Here is a 26,394-nt window from a genome sequence, read left to right on the forward strand (position 1 = left end):
AATTGTTCAGATCGGTTAACTATATAACCTTAATGTTTCTAGCAAACAACCCGACTAAAAAGAATTAGTAAATTGATTTCTTTTTTTTACTTACTGTTTCTTACGTCTTTAAATTTGCTTAAGCACATAGTTACTAAAAGTTACTATATTAGCCTCGGTACAGCCGAAGTTAACGTTTTTTCTTGTTTTTATTAAAAAAATTATTTACAAAATGATATCGATAAATTTATTGTCACATAAATATTATTTTAAACTTTTTATTTGACAGAAAATTTAAATTAAACTAAATAAGAAGAAAATTAAATCATTATATTATTTAAATTATTTAGATAGTCAATATTGATAAATTCGAAGTCTTATGGACCTATGTAGCTTGGCATCATTTGAAAAAATATATTACAATTGGGAGAAAATTAAACATGTTTTTTTTGCATTAAAAATAATATTTCAAAAATCAATGAAATCACAATAAATAAGTAGATTCTGAATATTTGAATTAAAATTCCACCAGCAAAAGAAAAAACAATTTCAATTGGAAAACTCAAACCAATTAAACAAGGTATCAAAATTAAAATTTTTGCAGACAAAGAAGGAAAAAATAGAGACACAGCGGTGGTAAAAAAAGTACAAGCAACTGGTTTGACGGCTCTGCATGTGTACGTAATCTTTTATCGTGGCACGTAACTGGAGGTAAACATGTGACTTGTCATGCCAACGGTAATGCACACACACACACACACACATCTACATATACAGACACAAGTATTTACAAAAGCAAAATCAAAATCTGGTTGCTGGATACAAGTATTTAAGAGCGAGTCACCGGCACGCCGCGCTCTTTTACGAAACGCCAAGAATCAAATGTCGCATCTTAAATTACACAGCGTCTTGTAAAGAGTGTTATGAGCATGCGCATGAGACAAACTCAATACATTGTTACTTACTTGGAAAATACCAACAACAACAAAACAGACAACGTTTCCACGAAATTTCAGTGTTGCATTTGCAATTCTATCGGCGCAGACAAGGTTCACCGCGTAAGGAGATGACAACTGCATAAATGAACATATGTAATTGCAGGCAAATAAGGCAAACAACAACAATGCGGCGGCAAGTGAGCAAAATGCACATGAAAAACTAGGTGGCAGCACTCACAACAAAAGCAGTGGAAAAAACCGAAAAAAGTAAGTAAAAGAAAATGGTGAATAAATAGCAGAAGAAGTAAATATTTGTCGTGCTGTGTGTGAGAAAACGCGAAAATAAACCAAAATGTGAAAATGTAAAGATGAATATAAAAACAAAAACAAAAACAAACAAAGAGAGAGAGAGAAAAAGAAAAAAATGCAGTCAACTAAAGTCAATACCGCATTGTGCGCTTTTCATGTGCCAAAGTAAAAATTATGGCAAAGCAAAGGTGAAGCAAATATGCTGAAAATGCCGTCGAGCGGGGCGAAACGCGGCGAAATGCAATGCAGCGAATGCGAAGTGAAACAAAGTGTGCATTTTTGCAGCTTGTTGCACAATAAACGTCGGCCGTACGTCCATCTGTGTGTGTGTGTGTTTGTGTGCTGCAAATAAGCAACCAACAACAAAAATTAAAATATATTTCTATTTCTATTTGCACAGCGTAGTGTATGCGTGTGACTGACTGCGCAAAATATTAATGTAAATGCGAATGGACAAAGTAGCAAAGATTGTGAAATTGTGTGCCGCGCTCGCGTGCAAGTCCACTTATTTGTGTTTCGCATAAATGAATGTGGAAGTGTAAAGTAAATTAGGCATTATGAGCGCGGAGAAAACGAAAGTGTTACGACGACAATACACAAACAACAAATAAAAGTAATAGAAGTGATTAACTAATATTTGTGTATTTGGATTATGATTTGTCTGTTGTTGTTGTACAAAGGGGTGTTTGGATGAAGATATAGTATATAGTACGACGTATAGTATATGTAATATACATATATATAAATAAACAGTTGTGGATTTTTTTGTGTGAAACTAGTGGTTGACTACGGAGTAAAGAAAGTGTAAAAAGAATTAGCATATGGTAGAGTGTCTACAAGGAAATTCTTTTGCTTTCGCTTTAGTTTCATATCTCATTCATCGTGTATGGTTTTGATAACTTTCATCAACTGTATTGAAGAATCACTGTCACTCTAACTTCACCGGATTCTATATAAAAGTATTAATTTAGATTTATCTATCATAGTAACAACATTTTCAAACCTAAAGGTGCAATATAGCCTAAACCTAAATTTTGTATCTTCAGAGCAGTAGCAAGTAGAATAATGACATTTAAATGCAGCATTTTCATTGCTCAAATCGTTTGTTGCTACAAATTATTTGTACATTGACTTCAGTATGAAACAAGTTCGCTGCTTAAGTCTTTTGTTCACATAGTTCATTTGAAGTTTGTAGTTTAAGTCTTTAGTTACCTCTTCTTCATCAAGTTTGTAGCTTAAGTCTTGAGTTAAACGAATTTATGTATGCATTGGCGCTGAGAAAGCAAGATTTTATAGTTATTTTGCTATTTCCACTTAATAAACGACAAGAATTAAAAAAAAAATTAAATCTAAACAAAAGTATTCAAAATAATAAATAAAATAAAGTATTTATACCAAGCTTAAATTCAAGTTGAACATCGGATTTGATTTCCATTGGGGATAATGTTAAATTTAAAACCAAATCAGGTATTAGTTGTGACATAAAATCGGCATTCCTTTCAATATACAGTTAAAAAATCTAAAAATATTCAAATAATCCCAACATAAAGCCAGTAAAGGTGCATCATAAAACTCTGAAACCGAATTGATTGCAAGTTTTTATAACTTTTTATCACCAAATTAGCTCATAAACTTATGCTTGTGGCATAGAAAACATGCACAAAAGGAAAAACTAAATGCAGATGCTTAAAGAAAAAAATCTCACGTTTCAGCGCTTCACTAATTAAAGGTATTTATAAATATTTTATTTTTTTCCTCAAAAAAAAAAAAAAAAAGAAAACACAAGTCACCCAAAATCATTAGAATAATTTAAGAGAAAGTGTACGGGATTAACTGGTTTATTTTTTAAATTATGCCTCGCAGACTGCAGGGCAATTAGAAATGTTCGACAAGTCGTTAATTTCTGTCAAAAAGCAGTTGAGAGGTTGAGCTGTTGTGATAGCAAAAGACAGTAAGATATAAAAAAAGCATTGAGACAACTTGATGCAAGTCAAATGAAAAATTCGAACAAGTTTGGTGCCTTTTTTTTGAGAAAGGAATTCGTGCAAATGAATTATTATTGCTTGCATAAATAACAAAATAACGTTAGACCCAATACTAGTTTTGTACTAAAAGTGAATTTAAATATACACGCATCTGCATAAAAGCATGCTTAATCAAATGTTTGGCTAGAATGTAGGCGCCAGAAAGTTGTTTTGAGAATTTTGAAAAAGTTGAAGCATTTATAAGAGTAGATATCACTTGGACTGTGCATTTTTGAGAGTTATTTGTTATTGTTGGTAAAAATTTGATTGTAATGAAAAAAAAAAAAATATTTTAACGATTTTGTATGCATTTTGGTATTTCTTTTTTATCAGCATATGGAGTAAATAATGTTTTTGCAAAAAAAAAAATAAGTAAACTATAGCAGACAATATGCAATGAAATGATTGTTTACGTAAGAGTTTATTTATATGTACATTTCATGGCATTTTTTCTTCTAGCGAGTATAGTAATTTGATTTTTTTACGCAATCGGTTTGTTGCTTAAGTCTTTTATTATTCCAATTTATTTGTACATTGACTCCTGTCAAAAAAAAAAAAAAAAAAAAAAAAAGTTCGTTGCTTAAGTCTTTGGTTTGACTTTTTGACACAGCAAGTATGTAGCTTAAGTGTTTTGTTAGACAAAATTATTTAGTATTCCAAATTTTTTGCGAGAAAGTATAAATTGGAACAAATAAAATTTTATTATTACTTCTTAATTATTTTTTTTTTAATTTTCAATAAATTTATGGTTGATCTATAATCACTTTTTGATTTTTCATGATTTTTTTTATTGCAAAATTTTTTTTTATTGAAAAAAAAACAGCATGAATATTCAAGAGACTGCTATGTAAATCATGTGAAATTTAAATTTTCATTGATTTTAGCGACATTTCTCAACTAAATCGAAACTGAAACCCGCTGAGATAAAAATCTTGCATTTTACTTTTACAATTTTCATGCTTATGCATTAACATAACCGCATACAATGTAAAGTCTCGGCTTTGTGTTAATTTACCGCTAATGTTTATGCTAATTGACGCCTAATTAGCATGTATTTATACACAACAATGCATAACTGTGCTATAAATAAGTCATACGGAAATATTTATTTATACAAAATTATCAGTAAACGAAGCTTGCATCATCGGCCAACACGCCCCAATACGGCGAAATAGAAATCAACCGCAAGAGCCATGCATTTATCATAAATGAAATTATTTAGAAAAATTTCAACTAACTCCAAAGGCATTTGATACGTGCATTGTAGCACAGTGTGTTCGTAATAAAAAGTGAAAAAATTAATACAAAATCAACGCATAACTATAACATCCAACAATATCGTTTAATTGCGTTCCTCCAAACACCGCATTCAACGCGTGACGTCTTTGATTTTTAATTAATTAAATTTTGAATTATGCAAAATCCAATGCTTTTGTGCGACCTTGCACTTATAAACATACCCCGGCTGATAAGCGGCTTGTTAATATTAATTTAATATAAACTTTCTACTTTATTTGCTATGCTAATGGTTAGCGCCAACTGTTAGCCAACACTCACATTGTTTGCTTCTACACTTTCTTATATAAAAAGCAGAAGAAGAAAAAAAGCAAAAATTTCATATTTACACGCACCTACGTGCCTGGCATATGCAAACTTGATTTTGATTTAAGTGTGCTTATGAGCTCATACTGACATACCAGCACAGAAATTGAAACTTGAGTGTATGAAATGAGGACGCATGCGTGCGTCTTTTCACACAGCCGCACAGTTGCACAGCCTACCAGCCGGCGATGGTCGATGACGACATAAATGCCTGCTTATGAGCGCTGTTGTAATACTATATTGGAAATTTATGTGGCAAATGCATGAAAGTGAAGTGCTGACTGAACACAGTGTTACACAAAAGTATGAGTACAGATAATTTATAATATGTGTCGGATTTTATAAATAACACTTAAGTGGGAGATTTTGTACTGTAGAATAGATATTTATGTGATCAATGAGATTTTCTGATATATATAACTGCATATAACTGCATATGAACATATTCATTCTTTGTAAATAATATTAATAAGCATTTGTCCTTCATGGTATGTGGCAACGACTCCAAACAACAACAATGCTCAACAAAATAATTTTTACGAAATTCATAAATATATTTTTCTGTATGTATGACTTGAGCTACCTCTCCAGAGCTTCTATGTGTCGTGCATTTCACATTCACGCTATTAAATAAACGCATTAACGGCGATTACGTTATGCGTCCTATGACGTACGCCTTGACAGCGATTGTATAAACAGCACGAGGCTACACAGCGTAAGAGTGCTTTACAAAGGCAAAGCTGGAAAGCTGATGTGTGATGGCTACAACACTACACTTTTGATGTGCAAACGAGTGCTCTTCACCGTTGACCATCGTTGTCAGCACAAGCAACAACGCAACAACAACAACACTTACGTTGCTTTACTTTATACGCACGGGCGGCAGTGAAAACGGTACTCTCGCGCCGGTTTCATCTTCACAACTCAATTTCACTGCCCACCAACAAAACGGGCTGTCAGTCAGTTGATCTGTTGCTGTGTGAAGCTTGCGTGTTGTTGGTGTTTGCAGCCACACTTAACACTTTCGTTTTCATTTTCGTTGCGGTCGGCGACTACGAACAGACTTGCTATGCGTTCAAGTGTGTGTTGTTGTTGTACCAACCACTGCTGCTGCAGCTGCTGTGTGCTGAATTTGATAGTGTGTGCTTGAAAGAGATTTCACTTTCATCTTCATCTGAATGTGTAATTTATGTAAAGTGTTTTCTTGCGTGTGTGTGTGTGTGTGTTTGCTGACTGCCTGTCGCTCGTCCTCATTTTGTTGCGTGCGCATCGCTTGATTGTGGCATTGTTGTGGCATTTTTAGTGTTTGCGTTTTTCATTTTACAAAACAGGTAGGAAACCAATTTCAAAAAAAGAAATGTGTTTGATCACAAGGTTTCAGTAAGCACAGTGGTACAAATTATATATTTGACTTGCTTTCGAATTTTATATAAAAACTATTTCTTTAACTTAAATGAAATTTATAAATGAAGATACTCACATAAGTATTTATTTAAATTTATTTATTTATAAAACTCACCTAGAAAGAAAGAGAGAATAAAAAATTAATTTTCGAAATCAAACGAAATATATGATAGAGTTAATATAGAGTATTTAAAAAAATAATGCAAACAATTTTTAATGAAAAAAATTAATAAAATTAGCACATAACCACAAAAATTTCTAAAAACTTTTTTTTTACATAAAAAAATCATAAATGAAAAAATAAAATAAAAATACAAAAAAAAATGAAATAAATTTAAAATATTATTAAATTGTTTAAAATTGAATAAATCTATTCTGAATAAAAAAATTTAATAAATTTAGCATAACCAAAAAAAATCTATAAACTTTTTTTACTTAAAAAAATCATAAAAATAAAAAAAAATAAAAATAAAAATAATAATGAAATAAATTTAAATTATTTACAATAAATATTTAAAATAAATTTAAATTACTAAATTGTTCAAAATTTAATAAATCTAAATTAAGCTTAATTAATATTTTTTTTTAGAAAAACAAAAAATTATATAAAAAAATCATCATCTAAATATATAAAAAATTAAATAAATTAAATTGAAATGAAAAAACATTAAATCTAAATATGAAAAAAGAGAAATTATTGTAAATTAAAATTAATGCAAATTTAATAATAATAACCATGAATTTAATTAAAAATAATAATAATATCTATATATTTTTTGTAATATTAATTATTTTTCATAATATTATTTATTTTATATTTTTTATTTTTCCCAAGTCGCAAAATCATGTGAATAATAACAACATTATACCACATGATAATTGCCATTGACAAATACCTCAGCTGATATTTATTTATTGCACATATTAGTTATCTTCGCACAATCGATTTGTCACATACCAGCTACATTTTGCAGCTGTTTATTAATGATTTAATTTTGCAAAACAATTACATGCCATGCCATCAAAGCGATTTGTTTGTGGCTTAAACAGCGCGCACAACATGCGCTGACATTCAACACGGCGTTGCACATTGACTTTGTGCGAATTTCAAGGACACGCCATAAACAATTTCAATTTCAGCGGAAAAACGTCAACTTGCATAAAAATAAATTAAATGCTTTTTATAGCGCACAGCAGCGACCAAACAAAATTAAATGCATTAAAGCAATCGGGCAAGAAAAAAAATAAAAACAAATTAAACTAATTAACAACAAAAAATGCGCGAAAAAAACAATTGAACCACTTTGTTGTTAAATAAAAAAGTTTTTCAATAAGTGCACTTAATGACGTGTGCTTGTTGTTGTTGTTTTATAATTTTTGTTATTGCTATCAACAAATTTTTGCCAACACCAACGCTTGCCTACACAACAACAACTCATTAACTATAAGGTCAAACACTATTGGCAGATGCGCCGCCGCCGCCGCACTTGACGCTGCCAGCCAAACAAAAGACTTAAGCGACAAACTCGATTGCTCAAAAGCGCTACGAATTTAGCTGGAACATTGCAATTCTTCACACCTCTGCACTACGTGATGTGCTGCTTGAAATTCTTGTTGTCTGTATGCAAATGCAGGTGAATTCAGAGAATTCCAAACGCACACACTCATATACTTATATACATATTTATATAGTTTTATATATGTATGTGTATGTGTGTATGTACCATATATAAATATAATATATTTCTTTGCAATTTGTGTAAAAAAATGTTAAACGCTTTACGGCGCGTCATTCAATTCAAGTGGCCATCGTTGTCCACCGATGCGAACTGGAAGGCCATGTGCCACTTTGACTGACACTGCTGCTTCATTTGTGGCACACACAAAGCCACTTGGCTGGCCGGCAGACTGACTGACTGGCTACTTGTGGCAAGTGTTTGCAATTCAAGTAATTGGCGTGTAAGTGCTTGTTGTACACTTGCTTGTATTTATTGAGAAATTTTTTGTTGTGTGGACACGAAGATTTATTCACATATATAGGAAAAAACTATATGTCTCCATTTGTAGGTATTCTTTTCTCATTTTTCATTTCAAAAGTATGTCTGTTAATAAATCATATATCATATATATGTATATATACTACTTCGTGTTACACATCACGTGCCGTACTCATCACAAATGAGTGCCAAAAAAAATTCAAGTTCGCTGTTCGATTTGCAACAACAACAAAAAGCGCATGTAGTCACTTGCCGTTTGAAATCCCATTAAAAAATCAAAAGTACACTGTATCGAGTATTTCATGTGGCGCACTTGAATATTTTTCGTTACTCAAGTGGGAACTTCCAAAGCAGTAAATAATAATAAAAAACGGTATTAACAAAAAATTGAAAACAAAAAAAAAAACAAAAACAAAAAATGGAAACAATTTTTCAATGCTAATTTGTTGCGAGTGTGATTGACGTTTATTATTGTTTGTTGTGTTGAGTTGTTGTTTTTGTTGTAGTTTAAAATTTTAAATTATATTCAATAATATTAGGTTTTTTTTTCATTATTTTGGGCTAAATTTATTATTATTTTTTAAATTATTATTATTTTTTATTTTTTGGCACTTACTTGCAGCAAGGAATAGTTTTAGAGCTCTTGACAGAATGAGTGCTACTTATATATATTTGAAATTCTTCAATTAATATTAAAAATTAAAAAAATAAATGTTTAATTGTTCAAGTGTGTTGTCTATTAATGTAACTAAGTGGCAACTGCTGAAGCCTTGAAATTAATATTCAATAATAAAATGAAAACAAAATCATATATGACCGTAAGTAACATCAAAATCAAAAAAAAAGCATTCTAATACGTTTCACAAATAATCAAAACAAATAATTTAAAAAAATCATATATTATTCCTTTAATTTTTTAACGGTCTTTGGCTTGCACTAATACAAGAATGACAGAAAGTAGCTTGTTTTTAGCAATTTCAACCTATAAATTACCAACAATTGTTGATAAAAAATATATTTGTTTAATTTCTTTTTCTTCTACACAGCGCTTTGGTTATCAACTTTTCACCAAAATTAGGCAAAACAAAAATTATATTAAAATACGCTCCGTCAAAGTAGCATAAATCTCGTTTAACTGGCTATATAAGCACGTCATCATTAGTCAACCATAAAAAATATTACGCTAAGTCTAAAATAATATCTTGAACTAAATATTTACATATATTAGCAATTTTTTGTGATTTTTCAAGTTAACAAAACCAGTTGACCGCACAGAATATCTGCGAAAACAAAAGCATTCTCGAGCAGTTCACATAAAAGTCTACCAAAAGAACAGAGTCACAAAAAACGCAAAATGTATCACAGAAATAAATAATTTAGAAAAAAAGTTACAAAAAAAAATATTGAAATATTAAAAAGAATTGCTCTTGGCAATTGTGATTCGCATGCTACAGATTTAGACAAGTTGTTGTTGGTTCAAGGTAGCAATTAAGAGTTCAAAATTAAACAAGTTTCTGAAGTGAACAATTTGATGTGATGAATTATGGTGGCTATATAAATGAAGAATGACAGAAGAGAAAGGATAGTTCCTAGTGGAAAACTGGATTTTTTGGGTAAACTTTAAATTTTTTTTTATTTTTTTTTTTTAATATTTCAACTCAAAGTTAATTTGTATATGACATAAAAAAACGAATTAAATAATCCCACTTATTGCGTGAGTACATACATTTTTTAGTTAAAAAAATATGAAAATTTGCACGATTTAATTCATTTTTAATTTTAATTATTGTTAAATTAATTTTTTTTATTTAAATATTTTTCTATTTAAATATTTTTTTAATTTTTTATATTTAAATATTTTTTTTATTTTTTACATTTAAATATTTTTTTAAATTTTATTTAAATATTTTTTTAATTTTTTTACTTAAATATTTTTTTAAATTTATTTTTAATTCTTTGAATTAATTCAATTTTAATTTTAATTATTGTTAAATTAATTTTTTTATTTAAATATTTTTTTCATTTAAATATTTTTTAAATTTTTTTTATTTAAATATTTTTTTTTATTTTTTACATTTAAATATTTTTTTAAATTTTATTTAAATATTTTTTTAATTTTTTTTACTTAAATATTTTTTTAAATTTATTTTTAATTCTTTGAATTAATTCAATTTTAATTTTAATTATTGTTAAATTAATTTTTTTTATTTAAATATTTATTTTTTAATTTTTTTATTTAATCATTTTTTTAATTTTTTTTATTTTAATATTTTTTTAATTTTTTTATTTAAATATTTTTTTAAATTTATTTTTAATTTTTAACTCTTTGAATTAATTCAATTTTAATTTTAATTTTTGTTAAATTAATTTTTTTATTTAATTATTTTTTAATTTTTTTTTAATTTTCAACTAGCAACAATTATTACTATTTTCAGCAACCAACAGCGCTTAATTGCCCTCAGTTCAGTCACCTACAGAAGCAGCAATATTTCAACCAAAAAGCATCTTCCACATCTATCAAAATCCAATTAATTTAATAATTAATTGAATGCTAGTTTTCAAAAACCTGAGCTGCGCCTTACTGTCAGTCATCTGCGCATCATCTGTCACTGCTCACTGGACAAACACACGACTATAACACGAGTTGTGTGTTTTTTGCACACTTTCTGGTTTTAATTTCATTTCAGTTCTAATTTTTTTCCAACTGACTTGCCACTTTATATCCGCCAATGGTTTGATGATTAATTGCAAATGCCATTCGTCATTAATTTTGCTAGCTAATTTATTTGAGTTTAATTAAGTTTTTTTTATTTTGCGTTGACTATTGTGGTGCTTGGCGAGTTAATATTGTGCATAAGTTTGTGATTGGCATGATTAAATGGTGGTTTATTTGACAGTGGACTAATTAGTTGAAATTGTGTTCAAAAAATTTGAAGTGAAATTAATTTTTTTTTTTGTAATGTGTGATATTTTGTTGCTGTATCTCGTCAGAAAGCAATCCAAATATGCTTTTGTTTGATATAAACAATATACCCTTTTAACAATATACCCATCTTCATATAAAAATAATATAACTCATAAAATTTTGAGTTACAACATTTCAATGTAAATTGAACAACTGTTCAACACTCTGTAATAAATTAAACAACATTTACAGCTATCACATATTACATAATCATTACATCTTTCCCAACCCAATCATTGTGCAACAAGACAATATCGGTTCAAGAAATTTAATTTAATCTCAAAGCAATAAAAAAGCAACAAAACAACATAATTTCATAACATGAAAGCAATAAATTTCGAAAACAACAACAAAAATCCATTTGTATATCAACATGCCGCATTAGCAACATTTAAAAGTGTTATCAACATGTTGTTGACTGCCCATCGTAAAAAAATGCCGCTTTGGAATGAAAGCAAAAGCGAAATTGGCAAAAAGGCAACACACTAAAAGGTGGATGGGTCTTCAAATTTATTATCATACCGTAATTGCATTGATTTGCAAATTAGCCAGCTGACTTGATTAATTTCTGCATCTCGCCCAAAATGCTCGTAATAATGAAATTGATTTTTTGAATTGAAAGTAATTTTGTTTAAGTGCGCCAGCGCTGACATAATTAAATCAGTACTTGGAAGGGGTTGAGAGGAGATTCACAAGAGATTTAACTGGAGTTTGAATATAAAAATTTTACTTTCAAATTTAAATTGATAATGATTTGACTTAATTACCAATTGTTCTGATCTTTTTGCGAAAATTAATCAAAAATATTAATTCAGTTAAAAAAGTGTTGATTGCTGCTTTAAACTGTTAAACTTTTTTTCGAGTCCAAAATTTTGAAGCTTTCGATATTTGTGTACTATCGTGATAAGCCATAAATTTAATTTAATATAATTTTCAGCATTTTATTTTATAATATTAATGATAAATTTTTAATTTCTTCTGAAGTTTTATTTTTCTACTAATTATTTATTTAAGAAAATATGCACAATTTCAAATTGCTTACCATTCTGTTTGATATATTTCGTAAAAAAAAAATTTGTATCCAAAATATCTCAAAATTATTTTTTTTCATATATTGTAAATTAGTAATTTATTTTCTTTTATTTAAACATTCGATATTTGTGTACTATCGTGATAAGCCTTAAATTTGAATTAATATAAAATTTGGTTGAGTTCACTTCGTTTAACTATCATATCATAAATACGTCATTTAATGACCATGAAAGTTATCAGGGTCAATATGGACTTTTACTTCCCTCAGTGCTTGCCTAAATTTATATGATCGTATACACACTTATAAAAAATTAATTTAAATTTTTTATGTTACTTTTTTTTGGTAAGTTAGATTCGGTATGAATATTTTAGTTAGATATTAATTTAGTAATGTTGGTGCAAAACTAATATTTTTTTTTATTTAATGTACACCATTTGAATAATCAAAGTTAATATTTCATAAAAAAAAAATAATTTTATATTAAAAAAAATATTTAAAAATAATCAAATTATTTTAATAAAAATCGCAAATTTAGTTCATTATTTATGTATTACTATTATACGTCAATATGACCAATAATATAGCATTTAAAGAACAACTAAACCAATATGACAACTATTTATATGCCTCGTGTGCTCTCTTATATTATTTAAATAATTTAATTTTTTTTACAGGCAGATTTAACGTATATAATACAACACGAGATGTCGATTACTAAAGCAAACTATAGGAAAAATAATAGATTTCTTTTCACAAAACCGCTATATATGTACGTTTACAACAACAATAAACGTAATAAATAAATATGCATAAATTTACACATAACTCAGTTAAAAATTTTCATATTCACACAAAAATATATAAAAAAAAAATATTTAAAAAATTAAAAAAAATGCATATTTATATGCCATATCTACATATTCAAATGCACACATTCATATCTCATTTCATTTGACGCTTCCTTCTCGCAAATTGGCAAGTCTTTGCGCGTCCACTTATGCTCAGCACGCTTTATCATTTTTATTGTACATACATACATATATCTTATACCTTAATGCATAAGTCTCGCTACGCATATACAAAAGCCTTATGTAGGTTGGCTGAAAATGAAAATGAAAGTGAAACTCAAATGAACGGCAAGCAACCGCAAACAGCAACAGCAAACAGCACCAACACCAACGCAAGTCAAGCACAGGCATGTTAATTGCTGTTGTTGCTTTTGCTGCTGCTACTGCTGTTGCCATGTTGCCAACTGGCTGTTGTTGTTGCATTGTTTGTTTTGTTGTGTATTTCTTTTTGTTTTTCGTCGACAAATAGCAACATATGCCTACCGCATTTTTGTCATTACAACAAAACAAAACAACACACACATTGTTGTTGTTGTTGTTGTAGCTACATAGTGCTATTGTTATAATTTCATTTGATATGTAAGTAGGTTGCAAATGAATTGTGCGTTGACAGCGGCTGCCGGCCACCGCTCAATGGCATAAAGCGAAGTTGTGTGATGAGGCTTTGGAGATTCTTCGTATAGATAGCGGCTTAAGTACATGTTTCTAAGTTACAAATGTATATATACACATATGTTTCAACACATTTGTATAAATAACAAGAAATTTATATGTAACAGACCTGTGGCGTACCTTTTGATAGCGCGCAAATTTATTGTGGCATTTTAATGGTCCATTCAGCCATTTTATAGGCCTTCATTGTATGTTTTAATTTATTTGCTGGCTTTTTTGTTTCGCTTCCTTACATAACTAATTTGTTTATTGTAATTTTGCGGCTGTCTCGTATGTATTTCGATTTCCATAATAGAAGTGTTTAATTTGAAACGATTTTTCTTGTCTTCATTGGTTTCTTGCGGCTTTTCGCATTGTGTATTGCATAACAAAAGATAGTTGCTTCACGTGCAAGTTTTATTGCCTCGGTGGGTTTTTGAAAAGTGTATAAGTGGCTTTTGAATAGTGTATGGCATCATTTGTTTGAAATTTTGTGTGAAATAATTTTTTTCATGTTTATTTATGGCGGTTTCTATGAATTTCGAAAAATTTATATTTTTGGTAAAGTGAAATATTTAATAAAAAATATTTTATTTTTTATTAATTATTTTTAATATATTTTTTATTTACTTCTATAATTCAATATTATAATTTTCAGCATTTTATTTTATAATATATTATTGAAAAATGTTTAATCTCTTCTGAAGTTTTATTTTTTTACTAATTATTTATTTAAGAAAATATGTACAATTTCAAATTGCTTACCATTCTGTTCGATATATTTCGTAAAAAAAAATTTTGTATCAAAAATATCTCAAAATTATTATTTTTTTTTTAATTTTATTTTTATTTTTTTTTTTTCATATATTGTAATTAGTAATTTAAATTTTTTTATTTTTATTGTATAAAAATATTTTTTTTTTTTGTAGTATAAAAATAAGAAAAATGTAAAACGAAAAATAATAAATTTTTTAGATAAATAAATTTTTAATTATAAAATTTTATTTTTTTTAATTAATTTTTAATTTTTTTTAATTAATTTTTAATTATAAAATTTTATATTTATTTTAAATTTTTATTTTAAAATTTTATATTTTTTATAATTAAAAATTATTTTTTTAACTGAAAATAATTTATTTTTTTATTTTTTTATTATAAAAATATAATTTTTTAATTAAAAACTATTTTTTTATCCGAAAATAATTTCTTTCAACATAAAAGAGTATTCATTAAAGATATATATATCATAATTTATTCATTACCAATTTATTTGAACCATCTTTCTTTCGTTTATCTTAATTATATTGCCTTTTCATCAAAAATAACTTAATAAATTATTACATTGTGTAATGATTCCGTTAAAAAGGGAGAGTTAATTAAAAATTTATATACAAATTCGTTAAGAAATTCATATTATGAAGGTTATGCCAACGTTATAAACATATTCATATTCATATATTACAGCGCACATATGGCAGTTATTATGTAAAGTCGCGGACAACAAAGGTATACGACCAACGAATAGTAGCTCGGAAGCATTTCTTCACTCACCATTAACGGTGACTTTCGAATTTGGTTGATGTTTGCTTTGGAATGCAAATGGTGCTTAGAAATTGATATGAGTAGCAGCAACAGTAAGCGATGAATTTGACAAAAAGAGGGGAAGTAAAGTTAGCAATTAAAATTTCTTTTCAATATTTATCATTTCAAAAAAAAAAAAAAAATTAAAATGTTATTAATAAAATTTACCAAGTAGCAGTCTAAAACGTATTTTTCAACTCGAAAACTACTTATTTTCGAAATTTTTTTATAATTCGAAAATTATTATGTATTTCGAAATAGCAACAAAAAATATTTTCTGCGATATTTTCGCTTTTAAAACAATATTTTTTTATTTATTATTTCGATTTTCATAAAATCAATATTTTTAACATACATATGTACTTCTCAACTAGTTCTAGAGAAAAAAAAAACAAATAGAATAAATTTCCAAATCACCTTGACACAATTTCTACCTACAGCGATAAACCGCATACAGTTTTATCGCATTCGCGCGCAAGTGGGTGTGTTTCTATTTACTTAAGCATAATTTAAATAACTAATTCTTTCAAGTCTGCGCCACTGTCATCTGACTTGCAAATTTCAACGAGTCTGCGCGGAATAATTTGACGCATTAGTGTTCATGCCTTTCGCACTACTGGCAGTGCGTTGATTGAAATCAAGGTGACTGACTATTAGCCAATTCGCTTTAAGTAAATTAATTGGATAATTAATTAGTGATTTCCTATGTCACAGAAACTAGTTAAGTGCGAGCATATGACAAACACCACAGTGCATACAAACAGATTGCCAAACGCATATAAGAACAGCGCGTGCTCTTCAATCATGTGACTCTTATCACGCTTTATTCGAGTATACACTCAAGCATATATAACTTTATGCCTTTATCAACGCCTCTGGCTGTTAATTCTTTTTTAATGTCCATTCTTTTTGCTTTCTTGTTTTTTTTTTTTGTTTTTATTGCCGCTTTGCTAATGTTTTAATGCTCGTTTGTTTAATGCGCTGCCCTTGAGTTCGACTCGACAAATGGCTTAAGTTGTGCAGAAGCGTCGCAAATTTAATTACGTTTTTAATTTGAATTTGAACAGTGTGTGTGTGTGTGCTGTCTAGTGCTTGACGGAAGCGTTTTAGGCGGTATCGCCACCAAGTTAATTGCTTTTGTTGTTGGTTTTTTGCTAATTTGCATTTAAATTGTTTATTTTTTATTTTTATTTAAAGTTTTTTTTTCCAAATTTATTTCTTTTCTAGTGTTATCTTGCCATTGGCTAGCACATAAATTTACAACAAGCAAGTGTGTGTTGTGGAATAAATGTTAAACAACTTCTTGAGGTGTTCTTAGATAAGGTGCTGTTGTGTCTATAATTGCGTGAATCTCTTAAGCAGGTCTTTTAAATATTTTGAGTTTTAAGGGAATGACCTCTTTGTGGAAGAGTTTACACACAGGTATTTAGTACGTGTTCGAATTTTTTATTACTGATTTTATCTGATTAAAAAAATGTATTTATTTTTAGTTTTCGTTATTTCGACATGCACTGTATGTAAATACTACAGTGTGTCAAATACTCCATTAAAAATTTATAAAAATTCTGTATAAAGTATATGAAAATGTCTCCAAAAGTTATAAAAAATTTACATCATAACTTGTTTCATGTGATTATTTGGAAATTTGCTGTTCTGACTCACCCAATGTGTGATTTTTTCACTTTAAAAAAACTTTAAGAAAACGTTTTTTTTTTTTTAAAATGTAAAATTGCAATTTTCTTCACAAAATTAATTGAGACATTTTTTAATACAAAATCGCTCTTTTATTTCACAATAATAATATTTTTGCTAAATAATTGTTAAAAAATTTATAACAAATTTTATTCAAAGATTATTTTTTTTTTAACTAGCTGATATAGTTAACAATTAATTTAAAATTAATTCTAAATATTACCCAAAAAAGTAAATATTCAAAGATAGAAAGACTTCGAACTGTTTAAAATAATTTCAATTTGCGCTAATTTAATTATTTTTGAAATTGAAATTAATATGTTAGCATTAACATTTTTTGTAATTTTCAGTATTATTTAAAATTATCGATTTTCATTCTGATTGGAGATTTTTCGCTCTTATTAAATTATGATTTTTTTAAATTATTATTTTTAAATTATTTTTATTTTTTTTTTTAAATTATTTTTTTTTTTAATTATTTTTATTTTTTTTTTAATTATTTTTATATTTTTTTAATTATTTTTATTTATTTTTTAAATTATTTTTATTACTTTTTCGTTAAAAATAAAATATTGTAATATTTTTTTCTATATTTATTTCTTTCTAAATAAATTTGGAACTTTATAATATTTCTCCAGCATAAATAATTTATTTGTCAATATTTTATTTATATATTATTATATTATATAGATTATCAAATAAGCAGTATTATCAGTTAAGCTTTTATATAAATATTTATTTATCAATTATTATTTTTTATTTTTATTTATTTATTAAATTCTGTGCTGTAATTTTTCATTTGTTTATTTAGTATTTCGTTAAATCAATTATTAAAATTTTCAATGCAAGTCATACTAAATTTTTCATATTTTTGTTATCAATTGCATATTTTCTATATTTATATATATTTTAATTATAATATTTTATAATTTTATATATTCTTTATATAATTTTTTTTCAGTATATATTTTTATATTTTTTTATTTTTATTTTATTTATTATTTATTTTTATTTTTATTTATTTTTTTTTTCTGTTTTACTTTTTTATTATCTATTTGTATTATGTTTCTGTTGAGTATTCATTTCAATTAATTTTTTTAATGAAATATTTTTTTTTATACAATTTTTAACTACAGTAATATTTTAAAACTAATTTCCATAAATAAATAATTTCACTCACCTTAATAATAAACCAATGCGTAGGCGTTGCTTTGCCATTTTCACTGCCAATTCTTGAAATTCTTCTTAAATTCAATATTCTCTCTCTTTCTCTATCGAAATTAATGTTGTCCTCGTCGCACAGGATACTTATTTACTAAGGTACAGCTCGTGTTTGCACTTAAACGTAGTTTTAGTGTTTACTTAAATATTAAAATGTTAAATAAATTAGAATAATTATTTTAGTTGGTAATTTTACAAGTAAAATGCTTAAATATTTGGCACTTTGCGAATTTTCTCTTCTTTTTTTATTTTTTACTTTATTTAATGCGGCGGCGCACACACGTAACGCGTCGTAATTGATTTATAAATATATATTTTTTTTGGCGAAAATGTGTTTGAAATTTTTGAGTGCAGCTAGCAACACGCTAAGCGCTGGTGAGCGTGTCGAACGTCTTGCCGAATAGATTATAACCGATTATGTAGAATTTGTAAGTGTTCCGTTCGCCAACCAGCATTACGCAGGCTGTGGCATAATCGCGTTTTGTAGAGTTGAATGTTAAATTGCATGCACACAATCACACACACACACGCACACGTACACAAAACAAACACGACAGCGGAGTGTTTAAGGATATGAAACACGAATTGATCCTGCGCGAATTGTTTGTACGGAAAGCACGTACAGCGTAGCCAAAAGCAAGTAGCCACACAAGCGACAAAGGGCGACGCTGAACGACTTTTAAGGCGGTAAGGCGAAGTTAAGACGAAAAGCGAAAGTGTTGCGCATGCGTGCGTACGCGAGCAGACGCTGACTGTTTCTGTGCTAAGCGAATGTGCTCAGCGCGCTCGAGACCGAAAGTTGACGGCTTGTACGCTACTCACACACATACACATAAGCGCCTGAGTGTGTGTGTGTGTGTCTTACGTAGACTTGTATGCAAAGCAAGCTTTTGCTAGCGCCGTTGTTTTTCTTTGCCTCCACGTCTTTCACGTCTTCTTCGTTGCTGGGCAATGAGACTTTTATTTGTTTTTGTTTTTATTTTTGTTTTTACTCTGTCTTTGCTACGCTACAACCGAGCACCCGAGTGTTAAAATTAAGCCAAAATTTTCGACTAAAGCGTCTGTGCGACCGCGAAGTGCAACGCGCGTCTGACAACTGAATGAATAAGTGAATAAGCGCAGTGCCTGCTCAATGGAAATGCATAGAAATTCCAAAAAGTCCCACAAAATACCTACTGGAAGTGCAGCAGCTTGAATGATGCTGTTTGTTTGTTGTTAAATTTCAGCTTATTGTTGTTGTTTTTATATTTCTTATTGTTGTTGTTGTGAGAAGCTTAAGCCTAGCGCTCAGCTTTGCTTGCGTTCGCAATGTGTATTTGCCCAACTTGTTATTGGCGTTGTGCTTGCACCTGAAACTCAGAAACGTATCTGAAAGCTGGCGGCGCACATGCAATGGCTTAAAAAGCGAACTGCAAGTTTCCAAGCGCGCCATTTGCGCTGCAAAGCGGCTGAGCGCGAGCGTAAAAGTCATTAGCGTTATCGCGCAATACGATGTGAGCGCTGTATTCAGCGACTGTGCGGCGTTGGTAGCTTAGGTAGTAGGCAAATAGTAGCTTCCCTCCTTTTGTAAGATAAGAGACCGTGCCTAATTATTCAAGTTGTTTATAAACAAATTAGTTCGGAAAACATGTGAACTAACTTAGTTTGTTGGTTGATAAAAATAAAATAAAAGAAATAAGGAAACTTTATAAGAAAAAAATAATAGATAAGTGTGGGGAAGTCAGCGTACAACTGCCACAGAATGTTGTTCATATGTTTGGTTATAGATTTGAGATACTGGATAATACAAGTCATCTGCAACAGTCTTCAAAGCTGATCCTAGTGTCTGCTGCTTGTTCTCAGAACACGCAAAAATGCTCGTTGGAAGGAGTTTTTAGTGAATTGAAGAGGTAAGAGTAGAATCTGAGATATCTTTTGTTTGAACACCGATAATATATAATCTGTATACGAGGGCTGCTATATATATTTCTGGCCTAATAATGAAAATAGGAATATTTATCAACGAAAATGGTTTTATTGTTTTTCAAAATATTCTCCATTAAGATTTATACACTTTTGCATGCGCTCAAACCAATTTTCGAAGCACTTTTTTTGAGCGATTGTCAAATTGTGCGAGGTCCAACGAGAACAAACATTTTTTACGGCCAGGTGTTCATGCAATATCGAATGTATGCTGGTGGGAGAAATGCATAGGCATGCCTCTATCTGAAGGTATGTTACATGACGGTCTCGCATTATCAGTTCACGTACGGCATCGATGTTTTCTGACACAACAGCTGTTTTTGGACGACCTTCACGGAATTCGTCTTTGAGCGAGCGTCGGCCACGATTGAATTCGTTGTACCAGTTTTTCACAGTGTTATAGGATGGTGCTTCATAGCCATACAAAGATTTTAGTTCATCGATGCACTCTTGTCGCGATAATCCACATCGAAAGTTGTGAAAAATGATCGCACGAAAATGTTCACGAGTTAATTCCATTTTTTGGCCGAGATGAATTTTTTAATTCCCTGTAAATAAAACAATTCACAATTAAATGACAAAACGTTCTGAGTGATGTTATGCTAAAAAATGTCAAACTTTCCAATGGAAATGTCAGATTGCACCTGGCAACACTTAGTGTTGCCTAGGCCAGAAATATATATAGCAGCCCTCGTATCTCTCATAGAACATAAAATTAAACAGAACAAGTACTCGGATTTGACTGTTGAGCATAGAGAGGATGATATGAGATGATGGAAAGGTGGATAGGTATGTTTGTACTAAATAAGTATTTTTGATAAAGTCAAATGAACTATGTATAAAGAAATACTAATACTTCGATATACTCGATTGCTCTTGAAGAGAACAAAGACAATTTAATGAAATTTTGTAAGCTTTTAGCTTATAATCTGCAGGTCATCTAAGACTTAATTACATTTGGCTGATTTCTCCAAGTTTTTTTTTCGATTTTGGTGACTTTATTCACCAAAGATATTGCATTAATCGATATAAAATCGATGATCAGCAAAATTTTCTTTACAATAACAAGAAAAAATTATTTCTTTATTATTGTATTATTATAAGATTCAAGCTTATGTAGTCTTCATTACCATTAACCTTTTCCACTCCAGTTAATAGCCATTAAACCACAACCTCTTCAAAGGTGTTATAACCCTATCAGCACACATTACTTATACGCCATGGCACACCATTTGAACTAAACTTTCAACTTTGTGGTCTACACTATTTGTGATCTAACTATAACGGTGAACTGTGTGTGCACGTTGTATATCAATTTCGCTTTCAATATTTATTCAAATTTAGTACTTTCTCCCATTCGCTATTATAGCTGCTTGTAAGCTAACTAGCAGGCGATTCTCTCTATTTGTTATTTATTGTCAACTTTGATTACTCACTTTAGTGTTTGTTGTATACATTTTATTTGATTGTGATTTTGTTGTTTCTCAGTGCTTTGGTGTTTTTTTTTCTTGTTGCTTATGTGAAAGGAGTCACGCGCCCGCTGTGATTATTCGTCGCTTTCGTCATTATGCGCCAGCCATTGCCGCTGCTAAGTAAAACGCTTGTGGATTGTAACATAAGCGAGATATTGCAAAAATATTCCTGTGAAAATGTTGGTGTGCATTTGTGTTTATTTGAATCTAAGTTTATTTCTGTTTAGTATATGTTTGTGGCGTTAATTATGTTTCTAGGCGATGTATTCATACAGACTTTTCTCATACAACTAACTAAACATAACCTCGTCATGCCAAGAAGACCTCTGCATATATTGTCTAGTACGTGATATGTCGTCGAAAACATGTCACATACAAGAATATCACTGTTAAATAGATTCACCAGTACTTATATATATGTATGTGTCAATATTCAAGCAAACGCTTGTCCTAGTTTCGTTAGTATATTCAAATATTATTTTAGCTCTTTTAGCGTCTTTCAAATAAAAGAAAAAATATTGCTATTGCCATATTCATATGGTTAACCGTAACGGATGTGCAAATATTTTATGAATGAAGCAACAGCAAGAACTGGATTTCAAAACCTGTATGTAGCACGAAGATGCGTAGGTTCATATGTCCATATAGAGTTTCATATTCACACTTATTTAAAAAAAAAAAGAATTAAAAAATTAAAATACGTATTGCGAAAATTTAGTTAAACAACAGTAGCAATGTAATTAAATAATTTGAAATTTAATTTGCAATAAAAGTAATTGCAATTATGGCTAAGAAACACTGATGAAAATTATATATGAATATGTATGTATGTATATATCCAATTTCGAAGATATTAACTTTATATATTCACTTTATATTTATAATGGTTTCAAGACACTTCAAGCATTTAAAATTTTATTTTATATTAAAAATACTCAGGTGGGATTACCGCTTCATTGTACTCATTGTTTTGAACCATCACATTTCGGCTTGTAGTCATAAACAAGACTGCAATAGTCAGCACACGCATCAAATCACGAATCAAAACATCCAAAATAATCAAAATAGAAAGGTTTGTCATAAAAGTGTTAATTGAAAATGTAAATATTGTCGCATGCTACTGCTTGATTTGACAGTCATTAATGGTTTGATGGTTTGATAGTGGCAGTTGTGGCGGGTTTTCGTTAATGAACAACATAAATATGTCTCTACTTAAGCTCATATATATTTTCAACTAAACATAAGACAACTATGATCACATTCATCAAATTGGAGGCGTTCAGACTGCGCATGCGCAACGACAGCTGCTTTATGTGTGCAGTTGAGTGATAGTGAAATGTATATTAAACAAAGTGTTGATGCGCCGAAAGCTATAGTTTTCATTTAGCTAAATGCAGCACTATTATTAGTAATTCATCAAATTGACATAAACGACAGCATGAGAGATAGTGCTTCAGTAAATTTATGCTAGTGAGTTGGAGGGGAAGTGGAGGAATACCCACAATTTATAAATGCTGCTTACTACAGGTATTTTATTATATTTTTCTATATGTGACCTGGTCTACGAAAACGGAGCTAACGTGCGAAAACTAGTTTTCTGGGAAACAGCTGTTAAAAATAAACATCATCTCATCTTCCATCCGAATCAACTAAAAAGTGAAAATTGATTTTTTAACACCTAAGCCCCCTTTCCGTAGACCAGGTCACATATTGTGATCGAATACTTATTGACGATCTAACATTCAATACAGGATTCTCCAACTATAAGAGAAATTATAGCAAGGATCCTTACAAAAAAAAAACACTACACTTTTCACATATTTCCTTCGAATTGTCTAATACATTTCATATTTCTATAATAAGCCGAGTTGTTTGGCTTCGACCGAAATTGTGCCTTCCGAATTTGTTATTAATTTATGTGTATATTTTTTGTTATTGTATATAAAAACGCAACAAAATTGCCTTGTGACTATCATATGATTCTTGTTTGTTGTATTTATTGTTGTTGACATTTTTAAACACTAGCAACATATTGCATGGGGAGTACAATGATTCTGTTGCCTTAAAAATATCAATGATATATGTTAAGACGTCCTTATTAAGGGCTCTAATAGCTGCCGCGATATTTGTATATTCGTCCTTTGTAATATCGAATATTTTCTGTTGAGTAGTTATTAATTAGAGAAATATCGTCAGAAATGCTCAGATGTATTTTGAGAGTAATATCTTAAGAAAGTGGATAAGTTCAAAGACAAACCATCTGACTAAGTTCGGTATATACTATTCCAATATTCGTCTCTTAAGCCTTAATAAAGATTCAAAATATATTCACCAGCATAATATACCAACTTTTTTGGCAAAAAAATACCATATTATATCCTTTATAATTTTCCATTTTTCAGGTTAACTGTTCTCATATCGGCCATAAAGAGATGCAACTGAAATAAATTTTGTTTGAACAAAAATATCGATGAAATTGGTTAATATCTTCCATCAAGCTGGTAAAACGCTACCAAATATGCAGTTTTCTGTAAATCCGATTCATTTTAAGAGGGATATCTCGAGATTAGGCGAAATCGGTCAACAACTTCTCCTAATAACGGTAAGTAGAGTAATATCCAAAGCCTCATTGCTTTTAAGTGTGTTTAATTTTCGGCTCCACACGAACTTGGCCCACCTCACTGCTTGAAATTGCACATTTTGCTAATTTATAAAAATATGTGTGTGTTGTTGTTGTAATGTAATACAAGAAATTGCAGCAGTATTCGTGCACTTGCAATATACGTGTGTACGACTGTATGTATGTACAAGTATGAAAGTGTGTCCGTAAGCGAGTGCCATCACATGACTTCCGCGCGCATTTGTGTGGGTTTAATAAGCGAGATTTTGCAAATGTGTGTGTGCATATTATTGTTGTTGTTTTTTTCTTGTTGTTGTTGTTGTGTGGCGTCTACCATCATGTGATGTACATTTGGGTTGCTTTTGCTCGCCCTGTCCTCGTAATGCAACTTCACGAACAGTGAGGTTGGGCGACTTGTTCCGCGATTTTGTTTGTTGCCTCGCGGTTTGTTGCATGACTGTCGTCTGCGACACTACCACTTACAGACATACAGACATGACTTAGCAGCTTGGGGGGCTTAGTCAACTGGATGTTAACTGCTAAATGCCTGCATGTGACTATGTGTGTGTGTGTGTGTGTGGCGCGAAATATCCTATGCAACTGTATAATGCGCAAAGTGGGTAATGCGACTGCGCAATGTGATTCATATGAATTATTTGCCACTTCCAGTTCAGCTGTGCATATCTACGCGTGTGAGTGTGTGTGTGTAGTTAGTTATGATAAATGGTGAAAATAATTTTATAATGAAGTTACAAATTGCCTGTCGTTTGTTATGAAAAAATTTTCGATATTAAAAAAACACATTTTTTTATACTCTCGCAACCTGTTGCACAGAGGATAACAGTTTTATTCACCTATCGGTTGTTTGTGTCACCAAGAAAAATAAGAGTTATATATGGGGTTATATATACATAAACGATCAGGATGACGAGTGGATTTGAAATCCGGATGTCTGTCCGTCCGTCTGTCCGTCTGTCCGTGTAAGCGATAACTTGAGTAAAAATTAAGATATCTTAATGAAACTTGGAACATATGTTCCTTGGCACCCTGAGGAGGTTGCTTTCGAAAATGGGCAAAATCGGTCCACTGCCACGCCCACAAAATGGCGGAAACCGAAAACCTATACAGTTTGGAACATAGGTTCCCATTAGGGAGGGGCACATTTAGATGTAATTTTTTTGGAAAAGTGCCCACCTCCCATACAAAAGTTAAGTTGAAAATTACTAAAAGTGGGTTAACTCACTAACGAAAAACGTCAGAAACATAAAATTTCCCATAAGAAATGGCAGAAGGAAGCTGCACTGAGATTTTTTTACAAAATGGAAAATGGGCGTGGCGTCGCCCACTTATGGGTCAAAACCCATATCTCAAGAACTACTCGACAGATTTCAATGAAATTCGGTATATAACATTTTCTTGACACCCTGATGACACGTGTTGAAATGGACGAAATCGGTTCGCAACCACGACAACTTCCCATATAACTCATTTTCGAATTCTATCTTATTCCTTTACTTTATAATATATACATTAGGAACCAATGAAGATAGCAAAATAAAACTTTACACAAACACTGTATATGATCTGTTGCATCACTTGTGAAAAAATTGTCAAAATCGAACCATGACTTTTCAAGGCCCCTGATATCGAACATGAAGAACTCAGTGCCTAAGGGTAATTTTTACCCGAAAATATACTTAGCTAAATCCCTCAGATATTTTAACGTAGTTCATTCCCTCTGAATTTTTTTCTTATAACAGTTTCTATCTGTACCTGAAATGGTAAAAATCGGGTCATAACTTCCCCCAGATCCCATATACCTAATTATAAGTGATATTAAATTAAGTTAGCGTATAGTCTTCGATACATTGTATCTTGGTGGTGAAAACGAGTGAAATCGGTTTAGGAATTACCTCAGTCCCCATATATTATTTATGATGATTTTCGTTATTCTATTGAACTTTATACCCAATATATGGGTCGAATTGTGTTATCTTTATAAAATTCCATCAATAAATTGCGAGAGTATAAAATGTTCGGTTACACCCGAACTTAGCCCTTATTACTGCTTTTAAATAATTTTAAGCAAAATTTAG

The 26,394-nt window shown here is 29.9% G+C and overlaps 1 protein-coding gene across 1 annotated transcript in view; it reads right to left on the bottom strand.

The window, feature by feature from the left end:
* Pxdn_0 (uncharacterized) overlaps nt 1-19,340 on the bottom strand; it is a 39,364-nt gene extending 20,024 nt beyond the window's left edge. The window contains exon 1 of the mRNA XM_054227476.1: nt 18,204-19,340. Within this exon, the coding sequence (XP_054083451.1) occupies nt 18,204-18,241 (38 nt within the window). The 5' untranslated portion in view covers nt 18,242-19,340. The remainder of the gene's footprint in view (nt 1-18,203) is intronic.
* Nucleotides 19,341-26,394: the final 7,054 nt, after the last annotated feature.

The sequence above is a fragment of the Zeugodacus cucurbitae genome, chromosome 3, assembly GCF_028554725.1.
Source record: "Zeugodacus cucurbitae isolate PBARC_wt_2022May chromosome 3, idZeuCucr1.2, whole genome shotgun sequence".
Classification (NCBI taxonomy): domain Eukaryota; kingdom Metazoa; phylum Arthropoda; class Insecta; order Diptera; family Tephritidae; genus Zeugodacus; species Zeugodacus cucurbitae.